The sequence below is a fragment of the Pongo pygmaeus genome, chromosome 10 (genome assembly GCF_028885625.2).
Source record: "Pongo pygmaeus isolate AG05252 chromosome 10, NHGRI_mPonPyg2-v2.0_pri, whole genome shotgun sequence".
In the NCBI taxonomy this organism is placed as follows: Eukaryota; Metazoa; Chordata; class Mammalia; order Primates; family Hominidae; genus Pongo; species Pongo pygmaeus.
The window spans coordinates 116,872,609-116,893,238 of record NC_072383.2 but is presented as its reverse complement, the minus strand read 5'-3'; the positions used below and the strand labels follow the sequence as shown (position 1 = coordinate 116,893,238).

General features: G+C 41.4%; 1 protein-coding gene across 7 annotated transcripts in view; it reads left to right on the top strand.

Moving 5' to 3' along the window:
* Positions 1–20,630, top strand: part of TAOK3 (TAO kinase 3) — a 228,063-nt gene that overhangs the window by 197,507 nt on the left and 9,926 nt on the right. For all 7 annotated transcript variants that reach the window (XM_054441959.2, XM_054441960.2, XM_054441961.2 and 4 more), the window contains 4 exons: positions 3,356–3,484; positions 7,970–8,173; positions 18,477–18,716; positions 20,144–20,356. In XM_054441959.2, the coding sequence (XP_054297934.1) occupies positions 3,356–3,484; positions 7,970–8,173; positions 18,477–18,716; positions 20,144–20,356 (786 nt within the window). The remainder of the gene's footprint in view (positions 1–3,355; positions 3,485–7,969; positions 8,174–18,476; positions 18,717–20,143; positions 20,357–20,630) is intronic.

The window sequence follows — 20,630 nt, the reverse complement described above, 5'->3', positions numbered from 1 at the left end:
TGATGGCACATGCCTGTAGTCCCAGCTACTTGGGAGGCTGAGGCGGGAGAATCGCTTGAACCTGGAAGGCAGAGGTTCCAGTGAGCCAAGATCATGCCATTGCACTCCAGCCTGGGCAACAGAGCAAGTCTCTTCTCAAAAAAAAAAAATATATATATATATATATATTCTGAGTATCAGTCCCTTGATGGTGGCCTGGATACAAGTAAAGGGAAACAAGTTGCTGCCATCTTCTGAGAACGTGCACAACAAAAGTCTGTTACTGTATCTGCCATACCCACAGTCCTCTTCAAAAGAAAACTGCTCTACAAATAGTCTCTTATAATAGTGATAATCCCTGCCTACAGCTCATGGGCCCCTGAGCAAAGGGAGCAAATAATGAGTCCGGCAATTATTTGAGTTTTCTAGGGAACATCTCTCATCCCCATCCACGTTCTAAACTAATTTTAAAAGCAGACAAGGCCAGATGTGGTGGCTTACACCTATAATCCCAGCACTTTGGGAGGCCAAGGTGGGTGGATCTCTTGAGCCCAGGAGTTCAAGACCAGCCTGGACAATGTAGCAAAACCCCATCTCTACAAAAAATACAAAAGTTAGCTGGGTGTGGTGGCACATGCCTGTAGTCCCAGCTAACTGGGAGGCTGAAGCAGGAGGATTGCTTGAGCCTAGAAGGCAGAGGTTGCAGTAAGCCAAGATTGTGTCACTGCACTCTAGCCTGGGTGACAGAGCGAGACCCTGTCTCAAAAAAAAAAAAAAAAAAAAAGACCAGGCGCAGTGGCTCATGCCTGTAATCCCAGCACTTTGGAAGGCCGAGGCGGGTGAATCTCCTGAGGTCAAGAGTTTGAGACCAGCCTGGCCAACATGGTAAAACCCTATCTCTACTAAAAATACAAAAAATTAGCTGGGTGTGGTGACAGGTGCCTGTAATCCCAGCTACTCGGGAGGCTGAGACAAGAGAATCACTTGAACCCGGGAGGTGGAGATTGCAGTGAGCTGAGGTCACGCCATTGCATTCCAGCCTGGGCAATAAGAACGAGACTCCGACTGAAAAAAAAAAAAAAAAAAAAAGTAAGGCAGATAGTCATAATATCATCTTTTTTTAATTATTATTATGCTTTAAGTTCTAGGGTACATGTGCACAACGTGCAGGTTTGTTACATATGTATACATGTGCCATGTTGGTGTGCTGCACCCATTAACTTGTCGTTTACATTAGGTATATCTCCTAATGCTATCCCTCCTCCCTCCCCATAATATCATCTTTATTACTGATACATGTTAGGTACAAGAGGTGATTTATGTCTGCAGGAAAACAAAATTAAGCAGACTTGCCTGCTCAGGCAGTGCTAAAACCGAGTCACCTTTCCTGCCACCCCCATGAGACTTCCATAGTGTTGAAAAATGTGGTGGACATGTGCTCCCTGGGCATGCAGTGACTGGGAACACAGTTCCAGGGTGTTTCCATAATTGAGCTCGCTCTCTGTCTCTCTTGGTCTCTCTGTCTCTCTCTGTCTCCACATGGAAGGAACAATCAGGTTGTAGAAGAAAGATTTCCCCCAACAGCCATCAATCTGTGAGGGAGTCTGGCATGAAAACCTCTCCCCAAACAAGGATGATGTTGATTAAATAAATCAGTCAGATTATTTCTTGGAATTTGACTTGGTAAATATGTTGTGAGAATTGTTCATAATGGAAGAATTGTCCATAATGGAAGTTGCAGGTGAAAAAGATACATAAAAAGAGCCATGAGCCATGAAGTGTAATTCCCTCTCTATCTCCCAAGTCGCTCATCTTACGTATATCCTTCACCCAGTGGTTACCAGAAACAGATTTGGTCACTTTCAGGAGCCAGTATTTATTGGATGACCTTCTATATAGTATGTGTTTTATTCATTTAGGACCCCCAAAAATGTCATGATGTGTGACTGTTGTGGATTGCAGCAAGTGTCTAAGAGAATAAAATGGCTCATGCCTGTAATCCCAGTACTTTGGGAGGCCGAGGCAGGTGGATCATTTGAGTTCAAGAATTCGAGACCAGCCTGGCCAACATGGTGGAACCCTGTCTCTACTAAAAATACAAAAATTAGGTGGATGTGGTGGCTTGTGCCTGTAATCCCAGCTATTGGGGAGGCTGAGGCATGAGAATCACATGAACGCAGGAGGTGGAGGTTGCAGTGAGCCGAGATCATGCCACCACACTCCAGCCTGTGTGGCAAAGGGAGACTGTCTCAGAAAAAAAAAAAGAAAACAAAATGCCATTAACTTTCCAATTACACTTGAGTTGATACCCCTGGAAAATCTGATAGTTGGAATAATTAATCAGTTAGAGTTTGATTCTTGGAATAAAACTGGCCAGGCGTGGTTATTTGTACATTTTTACAACTTAACCTTTGGGCTATCAACAATATGATTTAAAAACCTTTATTATAATCCTTAGTTCTGACCAGGCATGGTGGCTCATGCCTGTAGTCTCAGCACTTTGGGAAGCTGAGGAGAGAGGATAGCTTGAGGCCAAGCATTTGAGATGACCCGAGGCAACATAGTGGGACCCAGTCTCTACGATCATTTTTTAAAAATACTTAGCCGGGACTGGTGCTGCACACCTGTGGTCCCAGCAGCTCAGGAGGCTGAGGCAGGAGGATCACTGGATCCTGGGATTTTTAGGCTGCAGTGAGCTATGCTTGAGCCACTGCACTCCAGCCTGAGTGACAGAGCGAGACCCCATCTAAAAAAAAAAATGTTTTTCTTAGGTCTCCTTTCATCCCATGAATGTTTTTGTGTTCAGTAAAGCATGTTTATGGTTCACCTTCATATTTTTCCCATAATTCAGAATGTATTTTTCTTTTTCTTTTTTTTTTCTTTTTTTGAGGCGGAGTTCTGCTCTTGTTGCCCAGGCTGGAGTGCAGTGGTGTGACCTCAGCTCACTGCAACCTCTGCCTCCTAGGTTCAAGCGATTCTCCTGCCTCAGCCTCCAGAGTAGCTGGGATTACAGGCATGCACGACCACACCCGGCTAATTTTGTACTTTTAGTCGAGACTGGGTTTCACCGTGTTGGTCAAGCTGGTCTCAAACTCCCGACCTCAGGTGATCTGCCTGCCTCGACCTCCCAAAGTGCTGGGATTACAGGTGTGAGCCACTGCACCCAACCCAGAATGTATTTATCAATGGTGAAAATTTCTGGGTTTTTTGTTTATTTAAGAACAAGAAAATCAGAAAAACAATTATTTTTTATTATTTGTTCAGAAATGTCACATTATTAGCACTTATGGACTCTCTTACTGCACTGGAGAATATAGACCACTGAATTCTGTGTAAAGAACAGATTCATCCTACATTGTATTTGTTATTTTATCAGGCAAAGGTAGCTGCAGCAGATGAGAAGAAGTTCCAGCAACAGATCTTGGCCCAGCAGAAGAAAGATTTGACAACTTTCTTAGAAAGTCAGAAGAAGCAGTATAAGATTTGTAAGGAAAAAATAAAAGAGGTAAGGATACCAATGTTTGTTCTCACCAAGTTGCCATTAGAATGGTTGGAACTTAACATTCACTCATTTTGCATTGTGATCAATATTCTAGTCCAGTGAGTCTCAAACTTTACATTAGAATAACCTAAAATGCTTTCTGGGCACAGTGACTCACGCCTATAATCCCAGCACTTTGGGAGGCCAAAGGCAGGCAGATCACCTGAGATCAGGAGTTGGAGACCAGCCTGGCCAACATGGTGAAACCTCGTCTCTACTAAAAATACAAAAATTAGCTGGGCGTGGTGACGCATGCTTGTAATCCCAGCTACTCAGGAGGCTGAGGCAGGAGAATCACCTGAACCCAAGAGGCAGAGGTTGCGGTGAGCTGAGATCGCACCACTGCATTCCAATCTGGGCGACAAGAGCAAAACTCTGTCTCAAAAAAAAAAAAAAAAATTACCTAAAATGCTATTAAAACAGATTGCTAACCCACCCCCAGATTTTCAGATTTTAAAAATCTATCCCTAGATTTTCTGGGGTAGAGTTTGAAAATGTGTGTTTCTAACAAGCTTCCAGATGACGCTGCTGCTGCTGCTTCAGATACCACATTTCAAGAACCATTGATATAACTCTAAACCATTATTGTCTTTTTCCTATGTATTTTCTACCCATCAGTCAAAGTGATCTTTTCAAACCATAAATCTAGTCATTCTACTGCATAGTTTCGAAATCCATTGTCTTCCAATTGCTTTTAGGACAAGTCAAAATCCTAGAAGTCCCTACACGGTCTCCTCCTAGCCTACTCGTTCATTGACATCTCACACTAATACTGCCCCTACCCTCAACCCACTCTTCGCTGTACCAGCCACCGTGGTCACCTTTCAGTTCCTCAAATTTATCAAGCTCCACCCTTCCCCAAGGTCTTTCCACATACTGTTTCTTCCGCCAAGATGTTCTACCTACCCCCAAGCCCTCCCTGACCACAATTCTGCTCGGTTAATTCCTACTTCTCCTCCTTGTACGACGCGGGATTGGTTATTAGGATTTTAACATAAATATCACTTCCCTAAGGAAGCCTTTTCTAACTGCCTCAACCAAGACAGATGTCTCTGGTTTCCTAACACTAGAGCCTTTAATTATACATTTGTTTAATGATTATTTGAGCTACTTACTCTACTAACTGGTAAGCATCATAAGAGCACAGACCACGTTTTTGTTTGCTCACAACTGTATCCCTGTGCCCTGTACACGTGAATATTTGGTAAATGAATGATTGATTCTGGAATATCTGGTTGAAGACCACTAGTGGACTTAGGAGTTCTTCCCAAAGAACTGCACTTTGATCTGAAAGCTCAAATTTCTTCAGTTCTCCTTTTACCAGTACTTACAGGTGAATCGTCTGCAGCTCCATGGACTTTTCTTCTCATAAACCTTAGTATTTCTTATTTGTAGACTTACTAAGTGTATTAAGGTTTAATAAAATTCAATATGGGGCATTGTTTTAGTCTATATAAAATCATGTGTTTGAGCTCATATTCTTTTTTTTTTTTCTTTTGAGATGAAGTTTCGCTCTTGTTGCCCAAGCTGGAGTGCAATGTCATAGTCTCGGCTCATGGCAACCTCCACCTCCCGGGTTCAAGCAACTCTCCTGCTTCAGCCTCCCAAGTAGCCGGGATTACAGGCGTGCACCACCATGCCCAGCTAATTTTTTGTATTTTTAGTAGAAACAGGGTTTCACCATGTTAGCCAGGCTGGTCTTGAACTCCTGACCTCAGGTAATCCTTCACCTCAGCCTCCCAAAGTGCTGAGATTACAGGCGTGAGCCACCACACCTGGCCTGAGCTCATATTCTGATTTGTAGGTTAGCGATAGAGGACTTAACAAGGTTCGCCTCCAATTCTTTTTTAGTTAGGAAATGAAACCAAGGGGGTTGGGGTGGGCCTAGAGATTTTTTGCCCTGCCCAGGTAAGCCACTGGTAATTGTTAGACCTAACAGAAAATTGTATTTGATTTACACAGACTGAATGGGTAGAATCTCTGACACCATAAGGTCTAGAAAGCCCGGGTGTAGAGAGATTAGCCCAACTCAGAAGGTTCACATTCTTTCCATTTTCTCTTAGTTATTGGCTTGAGCTTAATTTTTATATCATAATATAATGTTGCTGGATCAGAGATAGCCTAAGAAATTTTGAGGTTTTTCTCCACTCTTGGCTGGGCACGGTGGCTCATGCCTGTAATCCCAGCACTTTGGGAGGCCAAGGTGGGTGGATCAACTGAGGTCAGGAGTTCAAGACCAGCCTGGCCAACATGGTGAAGTGCCGTCTCTATAAAAATACAAAATTAGCTGAGCCTGGTGGCGGGCACCTGCAATCCCAGCTACTCAGGAGGTTGAGGCAGGACAAATTGCTTGAATACGGGAGGCAGAGGTTGCAGTAAGCCGAGATCACACCACTGCACTCCAGCCTGGGTGACAGAGTGAGACTCCGTCTCAAAAAAAAAATCATAAAATAAAATAAATAGATACCTTCCTTATGTCTAACTCTATGCATCCACTCATCCACTGGAGGCCATACTTTATGACTATGGCCACCATTTTGAGTTTTTGTCACATTGAGATATTTGGAGATTTCATGAACTCTACCTTCTAGAAGATTTTCCCACAGAACAGCATTTAAGAGTCCCCACTCAGTCCTCAAGCATACGTCAATTTTTGGCTCACCATACTCAGACTTATGAGTGCCAAAGGCCACAGGCCTAAACTTCTGTCTTTGAACATGCTCATGAAAAAAAAAAGCCAGAAGCCAATTTGAGATAACCCCACTAGACCATTCTATGCAAAAGCTAATATTACTTTTTCTGAAGTAAAGCTTAGTTCGGACTATTTAAAGTGGCATATATATTTAGATATTGATATACTTACAGATATTGTCCTTGGAATGACAAAAAAAAATTTTCATTATCCCCACTTTTGATAGAAACAGGAGTTTCCATTACAGAATGATAGATGATCCAGAAATAATTTATTCTTGATTTTGGAGTAAATTTTTGTGATTATATTTGAATTGGGGTCTGCAGTCTAGTGGTTAATGGCCAACCAAGTAGTGACATCACGGCATGAAGAGATGAATGACCCAGGCTTCTTCTTGTGATCCCAGCTTACTCCACCTTACTCTGAAAACAACACTTTCTCTTGTTGATTCTAAGATTTCACTTACAGCTTCACTGGAAAAGGATAGTTGAAAGTTGATTTACAGAAACTTCTTGGCTAAGAGATAAAATAGTCTATGATATCTGCATCACAAAACATTAAGTAAAATAGGTGTTAGCAATTAAAGGAGATTTTAGCTGAGTGAGTAGCTAACCAAATGAAGAAAGAAGAGTATACTGTACTTTCTTAACAAGTAGTCTTCTTTTCACCATAGTTTAACATCTTAACTGTCCTGATTCACTGCTTTGTTTCCTTTGCTCAGATGTTCTGGAAAAATTGTGAATTTTGTCCTTTGGAAAATATAGATGGTTTGTTTACTCTGTAATCCCAAGTGAAGAATGTTTTTTCCTAAAATTCAAACTAGTGACATTTGCATAGTCACCTTTTCTCTTTGGAATCTGTCTACTTCTCTCAGTCTTGTCACTACTTCCTTTGTCCAAGCTACTACCATCTCTCTTGCCTGGACCTTTCCAGTAGCCTCCCAGCTATCTTCATATGTTCTTGCCTCCTTCATTCTGTTCTCCCCATGGCAGCCAAGTAATCATTTTGAAATGCATCTCATTATGACACTGTCACATACATGAAATCCATTTCTCCTATACTAAAGATCAGCGTCCTTATAATGGCCTATAAAGCCTCAATGGTCCTGCCTACCTGGCCAGACTTATCTCATATTACATTACACCAGCCCCTCTGACCTTCTTTCAGCCCTTGATGGCACCATGTTTCCTCTCCAACCCCCAGGGTTTTGCACATGCTGTTTTCTCTACTGAGAGTATTCTTCCCTTTCCTTTTCCACTGGTTAACTCCGACTAATTTTTCTTAGTTATTACCAAGATTAAATATTTTCTATTAAATTCTTATAGGACCAAGTACGTCCTCTTCAAAGCAGTGATCACAGTAATTTTTAGTTCATTTCTGTGGTTCTTTAATTTTTGATTCTATAATAAAGGCACATGGTGGCAGATATCATGGCCTTTTACTCACCTTTGTGTCCTGTATCTTGCACACTGCCTGTCACATGATAGGAGCTTATTAAGTTTGTGTTGAGTGAATGAGTGAACAAATAATTTCTGTTAGTGAGAAGCCAAAGATACGGAAACTCACAAGTGTCCCTCTCACTTAATACTCAATTAATGGGCAAATAAAAAAAAATTGGGGGAAGGATGTACAACACCAAGCTTTTCTGTGCTTACATTTGCATTGGCTTTCCAAATAACTTAATCTTCAGTTGCAATAAACTGTGACAGTCCCTTTCATTTAGTGAGACCGGCTTGGTTTTTGTCTCTTCTTTTTAGGAAATGAATGAGGACCATAGCACACCCAAGAAAGAGAAGCAAGAGCGGATCTCCAAACATAAAGAGAACTTGCAGCACACGCAGGCCGAAGAGGAAGCCCACCTTCTCACTCAACAGAGACTGTACTATGACAAAAATTGTCGTTTCTTCAAGCGGAAAATAATGATCAAGCGGCACGAGGTGGAGCAGCAGAACATTCGGGAGGTATTTATTACGCTCATAACTATTGCCATTGACATAGGAGACAATAAGCTATGTGAGGCTTGTGACCACGTCTGCCTGGTCCATTCCTATATCCCTAGCCTTTATAGCCTTTTAGCACAGTGGCTAACACAGAGTAGGTATACAAAAAAAGTCAGGGAATTAACTTACTATTGATAGGAGGAAGCCCACTCACAGAACAAGGAATCAACTCCATCTAAATACATGTAATAGAATTTTATTGAACTCCTGTTATAAGCCATATCACACAATGAAGAATCAAAAGAAGTAGAATCGAGAATTTTTGTTTTCAGCCTACTTGTCAAGGACTTGTATTTTTGTGACTCCGCATAAGACATTTAAGTAACATTATGATGCTCTATAATTAAGTGCATTTATTCCGTCATCCAGGACTCTCAGAGTGAGTGCTAGACACCAGGGATACCAAGGAGCTGTACTCCCTGCCTTCAAATGGCTGTGAGTCTAAGAGCAGAAAAAAACATGTAACAGACTAATTACAATACAGTATGTTAGGTGACATATTAGACATAGAAATAAAGTATCATTGGCATACAATCATGAGAGGGCTTAGATGACTCTGCTATTGATGAAAAGATGAGTGTGACGAGAGTTCTGTGTATATAGAGTGGCAGGCAGAACAATATTAGTTGGAAGCAGAATGTAGAGACCCTTGTTTAAGGCAAGGCATTTGACCTTTAGCCTGAAGGCAGTGGCCATGAGAGATTTTTAAGCAGGGTAATGACACGATGAGACATTTCTTTATTTTGAAGAATTAGTGCATCAGCCAGGCATGGTGACTCATGCCTGTAATCCCAGCACTTTGGGAGGCCAAGGCAGAAGGATCACTTGAGGTCACGAGTTTGAGACTAAACTGGCCAACATGGTGAAACTCCGTCTCTACTAAAAATACAAAAATTACCTGGGCATGGTGGTGCACACCTATAATCCCAGCTACTCAGGAGGCTGAGGCAGGAGAATCACTTGAGCCTAGGAGGCAGAGGTTACAGTGAGCCAGGATCGTGCCACTGCACTCCAGCCTGGGTGATAGAGTGAGAATTATCTAAAAAAAAAAAAAAAAAAAAAAGAATTAGTGCTTCAGTATGATAGAGAGATGGAAGTCATGAAAAGCAAAGTGCAGTGAGATCAGCCAGGATGCTCTTTCTCCAGTTCTAGCCTGGAAGAGGCTGTGGGGATAGAGGCAATTAGATCTAAGTGACATTTCTTACTTAGAGCTGATAGTTAATCCTGACCAAATAGATATGGGAATTTCAGAAGAGGAAGTCAAAAGTGACTTCCAAGTTTCTAATTTGGGAGGTTAGATGGATATGCTGGCATTCACTGAGATGAGGAATACAGAATACTGTGTTCAACAGAAAATCATTGTGACCTGGAGTAAGCAGAGAAAACTTTATAAATGATCTAGCACAGTGGTAACAGTATCAAAGTCTGAGAAAAGCCCAGTGTTAGCCTACATGAGGGAAACAAGCACTTCCGGCACAGTTAATACAAAAGTGAATTGATAGAACCTTGTTAGAGAGCTGCATTGAAATGAAAAGGAAAAAGGGTGAAGCAAACTAAAATGTATTGAACACATGTAGGCCAGGCTCAGGCTCTTTATGCATGCTATCTTATTGGAAGAGGGAGAGCTGTGAGCTGCTGAACATTTTTTTGTGAAGACAGAGTCTCGCTCTGTTGCCCAGGCTGGAGTACAGTGGCGCAATCTCAGCTCTCTGCAACCTCCACCTCCCAGGTTCAAGCGATCCTCCCACTTCAGCTCCCCAGGTAGCTGGGATTACAGGCACACACCACCACGCCCAGTTAATTTTTGTATTTTTAGTAGAGGTGGGGGTTTTACCATGTTGTCCAAGTTGGTCTCAAACTCCTGAGCTCAAGTGACCTGCTTGCCTCAGCCTCCCAAAGTGTGGGGATTATAGGCATGAGCCACCACATCCAGCCTGCTGAACATTTTTGAGAAGGGCAGTGATATGGCTAAAATTGTACTTTAAAGAGATTAGCCCAGGTTGACAGTAATACACAGAATGATTTGAACATAGATTCTCAATGGGGGTGATAACGCCCCCAGTGGGTGAAAGTGGGTTCCTGTTGGGGTGGGGTGACTTAGATATTATTACAGCTTCAAAGGACCACAGTGCATAAACAGATACACAGTCTACCTGTGGTATTAATATTTCAGTGATGGGGATAATTAAGGGAGAAAAAGCCTAGAAAGGCTCCTTATAGGGGCAATGATGAAAAAAAAAACTGCTTGAGAAACACAGGATTAGAGAGAAGAGACTAGAAGCAGGAAACAGGGTATGGACAAGGCTGGTGGTAGTGGCTGTCAGAGCAGTAGATTCAAAACACAATTTGAAGTTTAAAGTAAACAGGACTTGACATATACTAAGATATGAGAGAGGCCGGGCGCGGTGGCTCACGCCTGTAATCCCAGCACTTTGGGAGGCTGAGGCGGGCGGATCACGAGGTCAGGAGATCGAGACCATCCTGGCTAACATGGTGCAACCCCGTCTCTACTAAAAATACAAAAAATTAGCCGGGCCCGGTGGCAGGCGCCTATAGTCCCAGCTACTCAGGAGGCTGAGGCAGGAGAATGGCGTGAACCCGGGAGGCGGAGCTTGCAGTGAGCAGAGATTGCGCCACTGCACTCCAGCCTGGGTGACAGAGGGAGACTCCGTCTCAAAAAAAAGATATGAGAGAAAAGATGATGGAATCAAAATTATTTCTAGGGCTTAACACTAGGGGTAATGAAGATGTGGTAGAAACAGAGAAGAGATTAGAGAGAGGTTTTGGTAAGAAGCTGACTCAGGCCGGGCATGCTGGCTTATACCTATAATCCCAAAACTTTGAGAGGCTGAGGCAGGCGGATCACTTGAGGTCAGGAGTTCGAGACCGGCCTGGCCAACATAGTGAAACCCCCATCTCTACTACAAAAATTAGCCAGGTGTGGTGGTGGGAGGCTGAGGTGGGAGGATGGCTTGAACCCAGGAGGCAGAGCTTGCAGTAAGCTGAGATCATGCCATTGCGTTCCAACCTGGGCGACAGAGTGAGACTGTCTTTAAAATAAAGGGGGGTGGGGGGGTGGGTGTGGTGGCTCACGCCTGTAATCCCAGCACTTTGGGAGGCCAAGGCAGGTGGATCACCTGAGGTCAGGAGTTCGAGACCAGCCTGGCCAACATGGTGAAACCCTGTCTCTACTAAAAATGCAAAAATTAACCGAGTGTGGTGGTGGGTGCTTGTAATCCCAGCTACTTGGGAAGCTGAGGAGGGAGAATCACTTGAACCTGGGAGGCAGAGGTTGCAGTGAGCTGAGATCACGCCATTGCACTCCAGCCTGGGCAACAAGAGTGAAACTCTGTCTCAAAAAAATATAAATAAATAAAAAAATAAAGAAGCTGATTAAGTACTGCACATTTTGAGTTTGTCAGAAGTCATAAAATCAAAATGAAAAAGGCTAATGGCCAGTTGGAAATAAGTCATTTGGGAGTCTTTTCATGTAACATTTATTGTTATTCTAATAATAGATATTTGGAGGAAGTCTGAGGCTAAGGGGACATCATGTCAATAAAAGTTACAGAAGATAATTACTCCCCAAAAATGATAGAAACTATATTGGTGACTTCATTAGTATTAGGTTCTAGCCAGTTGCGCAAAAAATAACTCTGTAAGAGTATTTTTCTTAAAAATCTAGATTTTCTTTTGTTTAGTCTTATTCCAGAGCCCACCTTCATGAAAATGTTCAAAGCTTTTTTATTTACAAAAGTAACTCAAGAACATTGAAAATAGACAAAAACAGAAAAACATAAAGCTAAGTAGTGAAAGTTCTTTTTAACAGCTTTATTGAGATATCAACATACAAAAATTGTATGTATTTAAGGTATACAATTTGATGTTTTGATATATGTATACATTGTGAAATAATCACCACATGAAAGCTAACTAACATATCTGTTACCTCCACATAGTTACATTTGTGTGCATGTGTGCATGGTGTTGAGTAGTGAGATTTAATTTAGGAATTGTCCTCTTAGCAAATTACAAGCATGCAATACAACATTGTTAACTATCATCACCATGCAGTGAGTGCATTAGAGCTCCAGTAATTATTCATCTTGCATAACTGGAACTTTCTACCATTTGACCAGCATCAGCCCATTTTCACCTTTTCGATAATCCCATTCCACCCAATCTCTACCCTCAAACAGTCTCCATTAATTTGGCATATATATTTCTAGATTTTTTTCTATATACATATGTACAGCTGTATTATATATGACTTCATGAAAATGAGATTACTTTTGTATCAGTAGGGTTATTTGATTTGCAAGCAATAGAAATAAACTCTGGCTGACTTAAGCCTGGAAGGGAATTTATTGGAAGGATATGAGGTAGGTACAGAGCTGAAGAACCGAGCTGGAAAACATGAAGAGCCACGCTGGTAAAGCAACTTCCATGACACAGAGAGCAAGGGCTCATGTGCAATTCTCCAGGCACTGCCATTTCGATGTACCTCCTCCAACCACTTTTTGTCTTTGTATCGTTTCTGTTCAAGATTAAAATTCCTAGGAGAGATAGAACTTGATTGGGTCATGTGCTTACGCCTTAATCAACACTCTCTCTGATTCCAGATAAGGGGGAGTCATTTTGCAAAAAAAGGGAAAAAAAAAAAAAAGCCTATAAAGAGAAGCAGGAAAAATGGATGCTGAGCTTACAAAAAGTAACAGATGTCCACTCCACTGTTTTGTAACTCTTTTTTCCATTTACCTTCCAGCACGTACAGCTCTGCTTCATTCTTTTTCATTTAATAGTATTTTGTTGTATGGCCTCAATATCATTTATTTAATGAGACACTTCTCAGTGGACATTTTGTTGAAGTTTTACAGTATTATTAATAATATAAGAACATTGTTGTACATAGATATTTTTACATGTAAACAAGTATTTTGGGGGATATATTTTCAGAAGTGGAATTCCTGGGTCAAAGAATGCATATATCTAAATTTTTAAAATAAATATCACCAAATTGCTCTGTAAAGGAGTTTATACTCCCACCAACAAAGCATAAGAATGCCTGGTTTCCTGTGTCTTTGCCTAAAGGATTGAGTATTAGCAATCCTTTTAATTAGTGAAAACACTTAAGAGGATCACTGAAACTGGGTTGAGCCTCTTTCTCTATCACCAACACACACAGACACTCAGCATTTTCTGACCAGTGTTGAAACTAAGAACTGAAACTAAGAAGGCATTAAATATCATAGGCTGACAGCATCTCTATTTAAAAGTTAGAATTCTCGTTTTTACTCAACCTCAGTGAACCTGAGCATAAAAATTTGGCATGAGTGAAATCAGCTGCTTTTAAAGAAGTCAATACTACTTCCATTAGAAGTTAGAATGCTTGAAACACACTGGACATTGACCGAGGGAAAGGAAGCTGCATGTATCTTATCTCACACTCCCTCCAGGGCCTATACGTGTGTGTGTGTGTGTGTGTGTATGTGTATATATACACATACACACACACATACATTGAGTACATGGGCGGGCAGAGTGACCTGTACCATTAAAATTGATTTTTTAATTTTTGCTCAGCTCATTTTGTTAAATTTGTATAAGCTAAAGGTGCACATGATGTGGCTCTAGTGTGTATATTGTGTCATTTGTACAAATAAAGTAACCATTGTATCATGTCTAGCTAGAGCAGAATTCTTCAAAATATTTTATCACAGACTGAAAAAGTATAAAACAGGAAAGTATGCCATTTATTAGAACTTTTTTTTTTTTGAGATGGAGTTTCGCTCTTGTTGCCCAGGCTGGAATGCAATGGCACAGTCTCAGCTCACTGCAACCTCCGCCTCCCAAGTTTAAGTGATTCTCCTGCCTCAGCATCCCAAGTAGCTGGGATTACAGGCATGTGCCACCACACCTGGCTAATTTTGTATTTTTAGTAGAGACAGGGTTTAACCATGTTGGCCAGGCTGATCTTGAACTCCTGACCTCAGCTGATCCACCTGCCTCAGCCTCCCAAAGTGCTGGGATTATAGGCATGAGCCACCGTGCCTGGCCTCATTTATTGGAACATTTCTAATGGAAAATGCTGAGAAGCTAAATACCTGAGTTTTAGCCTCAGTTCTCTTTATAGAAGTTGTATAACTTTATGTTAGTCCTTCAACTCCCAAATGCCTACTAACACATATAAAAGGGGGAAATCCTTACAGTCTTACCACCTCATAGGGTGGCAATTTGGATTGAATGAGATGTATGGAATAACTTTTAAAAATGGAAAGCACATTATACATTATTATGTAGGCATAGCACTGGCCTCATAATAAGGTGAATAATTTTTCCCCCATGTCTCAAATATTAAAGGTAGCTTACCATCTTACACCTCAGCAACTCAGATGTACAAATTAAAGGTGAAAGGAACAATTTATAACAGAAAAGCCATTTCAGTATCATGTTTTTCTTATTCTAATAATAGTTTATGAAAACTAGATTTAAGATATTATATGCCACATATTCCCTTCTGAATAGAGAAAAATAATGACATATTTATGTATTCTGAAACACTTTCTTATGGTCTTTCATTTTATCTTTACAACTGCGATAGTTCACAATGTGTACTGCTATCCTCATTTTACACCTGAAATACAGATTAAGAGACTTGCCCCAAGCCATACGTAAGACTTATAGAGGAGCTGAAACTGACTCAACCTTAGCACTTTTCCATTGATTCTCAAACTTTCATATATATCAGAATTAGCTGTATATCTTGTTATACAGACCAGTCCCTTGTAACGCAGGTAATTCGGATGTAGGTATTCTGTGGACAATATCGTGAAGCATTTCATTAAGCATGAAGAGAAGCACTTGATTTCTTCTGAAGGTGTTTGCTTGCTTTGTGTCTTTTGCTTTGTGTCAAGAGCCCATGAGTTTCAGGGCTCTTAGCAACTCAGACTCAGTTTGCATTTCTCAATTTAGGAAAGCGTGGGATGAATAAATGCCCGGTATTGGGACTCCTGGACCTCAATTAAAGTCCTCATTTAAAGGGCTTTCCTTGGCCTAGGAGAGCTGTCATCTGTGGGAAGGGCTCTCCATCCTTTGGTGCCACCTAGGGGCCAGTTACTGCTTTGTAAAAAAGAAATTTGATGGTCTAGGTAAAGAGGAAAAATAAAACAAAGGAAAACACAGGAGGAGATGAGAGAGATAACTCTAGGGGCTTATTTTTTATTCCTTAAAACAAATTTAAATTGTATTTATACTTTGAGTTTTTTCTTCTTATAAGGTCCCTGAGGGGGTGTACATGTTCACTGTTCTATCTCTAGTTCCTACAACAGTGCCCAGCACATAGTAGGTGCTTATTCATTCAACTACTTGTTGAATGAATAAGTGAATGATTAGTGACTGTGCTCTAGTACTAGATGCTGTGCTATTAAAAGGATTTCTCTTCAATCAATAGGGAACCCAAGTGTGCAAGATATTTCCAACCACGCTAGTATAAAAATGTTATCGATGTATCTATTCAAATAAATAATTTGCATTTTCTCCTATAGTGGATGCCATCAGAGAAGAGAGGCCCTCTATTGTTCTAATTTAAAGTACAGCTGAGGCTGGGGCATGGTGGCTCACGCCTGTAGTCCCAGCACTTTGAGAGGCCGAGGCGGGTGGATCACCTGCGGTCAGGAGTTTGAGAACAGCCTGGCCAACATGGTGAAACCCTGTCTATACTAAAAATACAAAAATTAGCCGGGCGTGGTGGTGGGCATCTGTAATCCCAGCTACTCAGGAGGCTGAGGCAGGAGAATTGCTTGAACCCTGGAGGCGGAAGTTGCAGTGAGCCAAGATCTCACCATTGCACTCCAGCCTGGGCAACAAAGTAGAAACTCCGTCTCAAAAATTTAATAAATAAATATAAATAAAGTACAGCTCAAAAGCTTTCTCCTTTCCTTGACCTTCTTTTTTTTGTTTTGTTGTTTTTTTTTTTTTTTTTTGAGATGGAGTCTCGCTCTGTCCCCCAGGCTGGAGTGCAGTGGCGCGATCTCAGCTCCCTGCAAGCTCTGCCTCCCAAGTTCACGCCATTCTCCTGCCTCAGCCTCCTGAGTAGCTGGGACTACAGGCGCCCGCCACCAGGCCCGGCTAATTTTTTTTTTTGTATTTTTAAGTGGAGACGGGGTTTCACCATGTTAGCCAGGATGGTCTCGATCTCCTGACCTCGTGATCCACCCTCCTCGGCCTCCCAGAGTGCTGGGATTACAGGTGTGAGCCACCGCGCCCGGCTCCTTGACCTTCTTAATAGTAATACTGCTAGGTCGGGCACGGTGGCTCACGCCTGTAATCCTAGCACTTTGAGAGGCCGAGGCGGGCGGATCACCTGAGGTCGGGAGTTCGAGACCAGCCTGACCAACATGGAGAAACTCCATCTCTACTAAAAATACAAAAGTTAGCCAGGCGTGGTGGCATGTGCCTGTAGTCCAAGCTACTCTGGAGGTTGAGGCAGGAGAATTGCTTGAACCTGGGAGGCAGAGGTTGCTGTGAGCCGAAGTCACACCATTGCACTCCAGCCTGGGCAACAAGAGCAAAACTCTGTCTCAAAAAAAAAATAATAATAATACCACCCTTTTCAGAAATCTTACAGCATAAAATCTTTACCCCTTTTATAGCATTCATCACTTATCCAACCTTGCTCTCCCTCTTTTTTTTTTAATTTGCACATAAAACTTATTTCCTGGCTGGGCATGGTGGGGTGGCTCATGCCTATAATCCCAACATTTTGGGAGGTTGAGATGGGAGGATCACTTGAGTCCAGGAGTTCGAGACCAACCTGGGCAACATAGTGAGACCCCATCTCTACCCCCATACCCCCCCAAAAAAAAAGTGTGTCCCTGTATTAATTAAGATTTTTTTGTTTGCATGTTAACTGAAATTTATTTGAGCTAGCTTAAGCCAAAACCAGGGGAATTACTATAGAAATATGGGACTGTCTTATAAAATCGAATAGCAGTAATACAGCTAGACCTACTAGAGGGCTCAGAAGCAGTAAGTAACTTAGGCATCAGTATATTCCCTGCACTTCTTTCTTTTCCTTTCTTCTTGGTCAGCCCAGCTTTCTCTAATCCTCAGCCCTCATAGCAGCAGATGACTACCACATATGTGGTTTTTATATGCCTTAATTCCAGCCACACATAGAGATTAACTGGTTCTGAATATCAATTCCAAATTCCGAGTAGAGAAAATAAATTGACCCAGGTTGGGCCACGTATCTAAATCTGATTCAGTGAGCTTTGAGCAGAGCATATACTTCAATAAATGTCTAGTGCACTTCCCTATTGGAGTGTCAGTGAGATGAGGACAGAAGTCATGGTTTAGTAAATATTTTTATGTACTGAGAGCACATTGTTCAGATCTTCATTTATAGTGCTATTTAGGAAATATTCTTCAATTGAGGAATGAAAAGATTTCACCAAACTTCCCCTTTTTTTCTAGTTTGCTTTCCTTTCCTCCTTCAACACCAAAGAAAGAAAAGGAAGAAAGAAAGACATGAGTAGAACGGAAAAGAACAGAGTGATTAGATCTATAAATGATCAAACAGACTGTAATGCAGAAAATGAAAGGGGGGAGATCTCATCTTTTTTTTTTTCCCCAACATGCCTTGAACTCTGAGATTTTAAAAAATAGATAATTGGCCTACTTCTGATTCGTACAAAAACAGAGTATTTCCCAGAAAGCTAAGAACATTGCAGATATTATCAGTTTAATTCTCAATCTTGATTGCTTATTGGCACCACCTGGAGAACTCTTCCCAATACTGACATCAGGCTCCCATCCCAGACAGTTATAAGAATTTCACCCTGTGAGATTCAAGCATCTTATGTTTGAAAAGTTTCCTCACATGATTTTTATGGGCAGTCAGGGTGTAGGACCACTAGCTTCACTGAAACATTTATGTAGACCTATGCATAGCACATCACCTAACTAAGGTTCACAGCAGCTCTGTGAGGTAAGAGGGAGTCAGGTAGAATTAATCCCATTTTACAGATAGTACAGTAGTGATTGCTGTGAAGTTGCCCATTTTGTAAGTGGTGGACCCAGGGACAGAACCTAAACCTGAAGAGATTGTTAATTTAATCTCATTAAGTCCTGCTGCCAAACACTAATGAGTTTAATTAAGAGATGGTTAGTAGTGCCATTCCTTGCCCTTCCTCACTTAGTTGTGCATTCCTTCCAGTTCATCTCCATTCACCTCTCTCCGTTTATCTTTTGTTCCTGGACGCAGGAACTAAATAAAAAGAGGACCCAGAAGGAGATGGAGCATGCCATGCTAATCCGGCACGACGAGTCCACTCGAGAGCTAGAGTACAGGCAGCTGCACACGTTACAGAAGCTACGCATGGATCTGATCCGTTTACAGCACCAGACTGAACTGGAAAACCAGCTGGAGTACAATAAGAGGCGAGAAAGGGAACTGCACAGAAAGCATGTCATGGAACTTCGGCAACAGCCAAAAAACTTAAAGGTAAGATCTGTGCTTCTGGACAGTGTTGGACCAGATCAGTGGTTTCTCTGCCTGAAGTGTCAGAGTCACCTGAGCAACTTTTCAGAATCGCAAATTTCTGTGCCCCACACCTATTGTATCAGAATCTCCAGTTGTAAAGCACAGAGTCTATATTTAAGCTCCTGAAAAGGAGATGTTGGGCAAGCTGGTTTGGAAACTATTATTATACTACATTATCTATCAATTTGTCATCATATCCATTATGGAATTTCTCTGAGCACTTCATGACCTGCCGTCTTCAAAACTGGACTAATAGCAGTTTATGGTTCTAATCCCAGGAAATAAGGAAGTTCTATTGGTGTTAGGTACTATGAGCACTGCTGTATTGAGAAAGACTCTAAAGCCACATCCAAGCTTAGGAGGAAAGAGGGTTATTTATTAGTGATGTCTGTCATGGTCATCAGGAATGAATCTACAAGTGCCAGGTATTTACCACTTCTGCACTAGAGATGCAGAGATGTGGAGGAACTCCTGTGGCCCTCATTGCCTCCAGCTAATTTTAGCTGACTGCTAATTAACAAGCTCTATGTACTAAGCTATTGCTATATATCCGGGAAGACGTTGTCAGTGTTGCCACAGATATGAGGCCAACCTCGATCACACTGGCTCTGCGTCTCTTCAGTCAAATCCTAAGCTAAGCAGTGATTTCTATCACCATAAGTCCTCAGAGTGTTTGTGAAGTGCACACATGACTATGGGGCAACCTGATGGAATGCCTTCTGGGCTTAAAATAATATACTCTACCTTCTCTTTGCCCAAATGCATATTTGATATTGCTACATGCAGGCACAACCTCTTAATGGGGGAAAAAATTCTAAATCACTTTTCTCTTTCAGTTTACGCTGAAATCCAGTAGAAATGGGTTAGGATTTGAGGTACTATCCATATGCTCTCCTTTATGGAGTTGATAAGAAATTGCTGTAAACCAGAGCAGTGAGAGCTGGCTTATATAATGCTATCCCCTGTCTCACTTGGAAACAGGGTGAAACACAAAAACAAAAAAAAGGGAAAAAACAATGAACAATGGAAGACACCGAAGTATCTGACTAGGAAAGCATGAAAAGAGTTGCCACTCTTTCAACAAGCTAAGCTTCATAATATCGCTCAATCTGCTTAGAGTTGTCATCCCCTTGTAACAGTCCATATTTTCTTTGAAGCCATTTGTAAATTCAAAATTACTTATAGTCATTCAATATAAAACCAAAAGTACAGGTAGAGTTAACTTTTTGTCTGTGTCATACACACTGCTTGATTTTTATTGATTAGCAACGTGAGTCACTGCACCAAAAAACAGATGCTCTCAGCACTTTTATTATATCATTATGATAGAAGGCTTTCTGTATTTACTGATCTGCCTTTATTTTTCCTTTGTCACTTTTTCTACCCAGGCCATGGAAATGCAAATTAAAAAACAGTTTCAGGACACTTGCAAAGTACAGACCAAACAGTATAAAGCACTCAAGAATCACCAGTTGGAAGTTACTCCAAAGAATGAGCACAAAACAATCTTAAAGACACTGAAAGATGAGCAGACAAGAAAACTTGCCATTTTGGCAGAGCAGTATGAACAGAGTATAAATGAAATGATGGCCTCTCAAGCGGTAAGTGGTTAGGTTTGGTGCCACGGCTTCGAGAGCTTTGGGAATCAAGAAAATCCAAGATCCAGCCTGTTGTTCCCAAGATGATTCTTGCACAAATTTAGGATATTGATGTTTTTCTGCCCAAAGGACTGAGGAAAGGACGACGCTGAATAAAGCCAAGCCAATGTGGATACTTACTGGAGTGTCTTATAAGATGGAACTCAAGGAGTGACAAGCCACATCAGACCTGTGGCACATAGGGACTTTGAGGGCAAATGTGATAGATACCACATAT